Source organism: Nannobrachium achirus (assembly GCF_963921795.1).
Source record: "Nannobrachium achirus genome assembly, chromosome: 13".
Taxonomy (NCBI): domain Eukaryota; kingdom Metazoa; phylum Chordata; class Actinopteri; order Myctophiformes; family Myctophidae; genus Nannobrachium; species Nannobrachium achirus.
In genome coordinates, this window is record NC_137833.1 from 49,364,637 (window position 1) to 49,366,955 (window position 2,319).

Genomic DNA, 2,319 nt, shown 5'->3' on the forward strand with positions numbered 1-2,319 from the left:
GTACACTGTTACACTGTATGGTTTTTGTTGTTTTTGGGTTGTCTTGGGTGAGTTGTTGTTGTCTTGTTGTTGTTGTTGTTGTGGGTTGATGTTTTTGTGTGTAATAAGGCTGAGAGTGCTCCTGGCACAAACATTTCATTGTATGTCTGTACCTGTATGGATATGCATGTGACTAATAAACCTAAACCTAAACCTAAACCTTAAACCAGTGGTTCTCAACGTTTCAGACCGTAACCCCCAGAAAAAATGATCATATTTGAACTGGGGACCACTACCCTAACAAACACTTGGAATTATGTAGGAGTTGAGTCGGTGGCCGGGTGGGGAGACTTTATTTCCTTCCATCCATCCATCTTTCGAGATGAACTTTTGTTTGCCTTATGTCAAATCGACCGGCTTCATTGGGACAGTGCATTTTGCCAGGAGATATGTTACACATAGTAATTCATATAAATCTATTCATGAATTCATTTTCTCAATTGACTTTAATTAGAAATTAAACTTTTCCCAAATATGGAGATGACTGACATCATAGATGTCTGACATCATAGATCACATGAGACTGACACAGAGATCTCCATATATGGCCATTAATGTATTAGTGAATTCATTTAATTCAAATGGTAAGACAGAATTAATTTGCAAGTGTGACTCGCATCACGGCAACCACACTTGCAATTTCCAATTATGTACTGTACCGGTATATACGATTCCTGTTGTGCAAATCAATATAAATATAGCCAGTCTACAAGCTCACAAAGCTATTTTCAAAACCTCTTGAAAAGATATGAAAGATTTGGGATATTTTTAGAACATTTTAACAAAACAAATCTTGTATGGGGTTCCCTGGCACAAAATATTTTAATTTGTGTGGTCCTTGATATGAAAAGGGTTTCTGGCTTATGCCAGGCTGTCAACGAACGCGCTGTGTCTCATGGCGGTGGCGCCGTCCTGGGCTTCGTCGGAGAGTTTGAAGATGCTCTCGATGACGGACAGCTCAGTGCTGGTGGTGCCCAGGCCGCAGAACGCACACCAGTCGTTCACCACCATGCCTGCCGCGATCACCGCGCTGCCTCTGTTGACCGTGCCGGCCACAAGGGGAACCTGCAGTAGCGACGAGAGCTCGTCCTGGTCCTCGGTGGGGGTCTCGGGGTGGACCAGCCCACCGCTGTTGGACAAGGCGCAGTAGGACCCCACCAGCATCCGATCGGCCACCGTCTGACGGAACACCTCCACCTTCAGGGCGTCGGCCACCACCTCCTCTGTCTCCCTGTCCAGGTCGGGGTGGACCAGCGCCACACGGTCGTTACAGACAACAACGTTTCCCAACGGGTAGGAGCGGGGTGGAACGCTAAAAAATAACTGTCTGTAATGTTCTGTCAGCCTCACTGTCACCAGCATAATGTCAGTTGTGTTACAGGGTTTAAGGAGAGTAGTAAAGGGCTGCAGGTTGGAAAAAGCTGTACAAATTGGTGTTGTTGGCAACAGTTTGTGACGCGTGCGATTTCACATCAGAATATATATATATAAGATGATGAACTGTGTTGAGAATGACTACAGACATTGTGACAGGGTGAGAATCACAGACTGACAGACAGACAGACAGACAGACAGACAGACAGACAGACAGAGACAGACAGACAGACAGACAGACAGACAGACAGACAGACAGACAGACAGACAGACAGACAGACAGACAGACAGAAGTGATGTTGCGCTGGACTGTTCCCAAAACAAAAGTACCAAGGAAAGTCTACTGTGCTTCTGTAGCGGTGAGGAACAAGCTCTATTCCTTTGGATGCCCATCTCATAGGCATAGCCGATCTCAGATTGATGTGAGTGTCTTCAACACAGTGACATTGCGCTGGGAGAAGTCGCCTCCAGTAACAAATGGAGGAGAAAGTCACCTTTTCCTTGACGTTTCCTCCTCTCACTCTGGCCTCACAGCTGTGCTGATAGAAGATATCATCTACGTCTGGGGAGGTGATTATTTCGATTACTCAGAGAATGACCACGGCGATCTTTATGCCTTTGATGTCGAAACCCACGGATGGTTAAAACCCCGGGTTTCTGGGACCATTCCGTGTCGAAGATGGGGCCACTCAGCCTGTGCCTTGGGGACGGTCATGTTTATCTATGGAGGAATCTACGAGACCCACCGTGACACTAATGACATGTACAAGTTGGACACCGCCACACTGGTCTGGTCTTTAATTAACACCAGAGGCACTCTGCCACCTATTTCAGCACGTCACTCTGCCACCATCATCGGGACACGGATGTTTGTATTTGGGGGCGGGTGTCCGCGGCACAAAGGCA

General features: G+C 46.7%; 1 protein-coding gene across 1 annotated transcript; it reads right to left on the reverse strand.

The window, feature by feature from the left end:
* Positions 1–900: 900 nt before the first annotated feature.
* LOC308297404 (eukaryotic translation initiation factor 6-like) lies at positions 901–1,401 on the reverse strand (the record flags this gene model as incomplete). The annotated part of the gene is made up of 1 exon (XM_080740814.1): positions 901–1,401. One exon carries the CDS (start codon positions 1,399–1,401, stop codon positions 901–903), a length of 501 nt encoding a protein of 166 aa, XP_080596940.1.
* Positions 1,402–2,319: the final 918 nt, after the last annotated feature.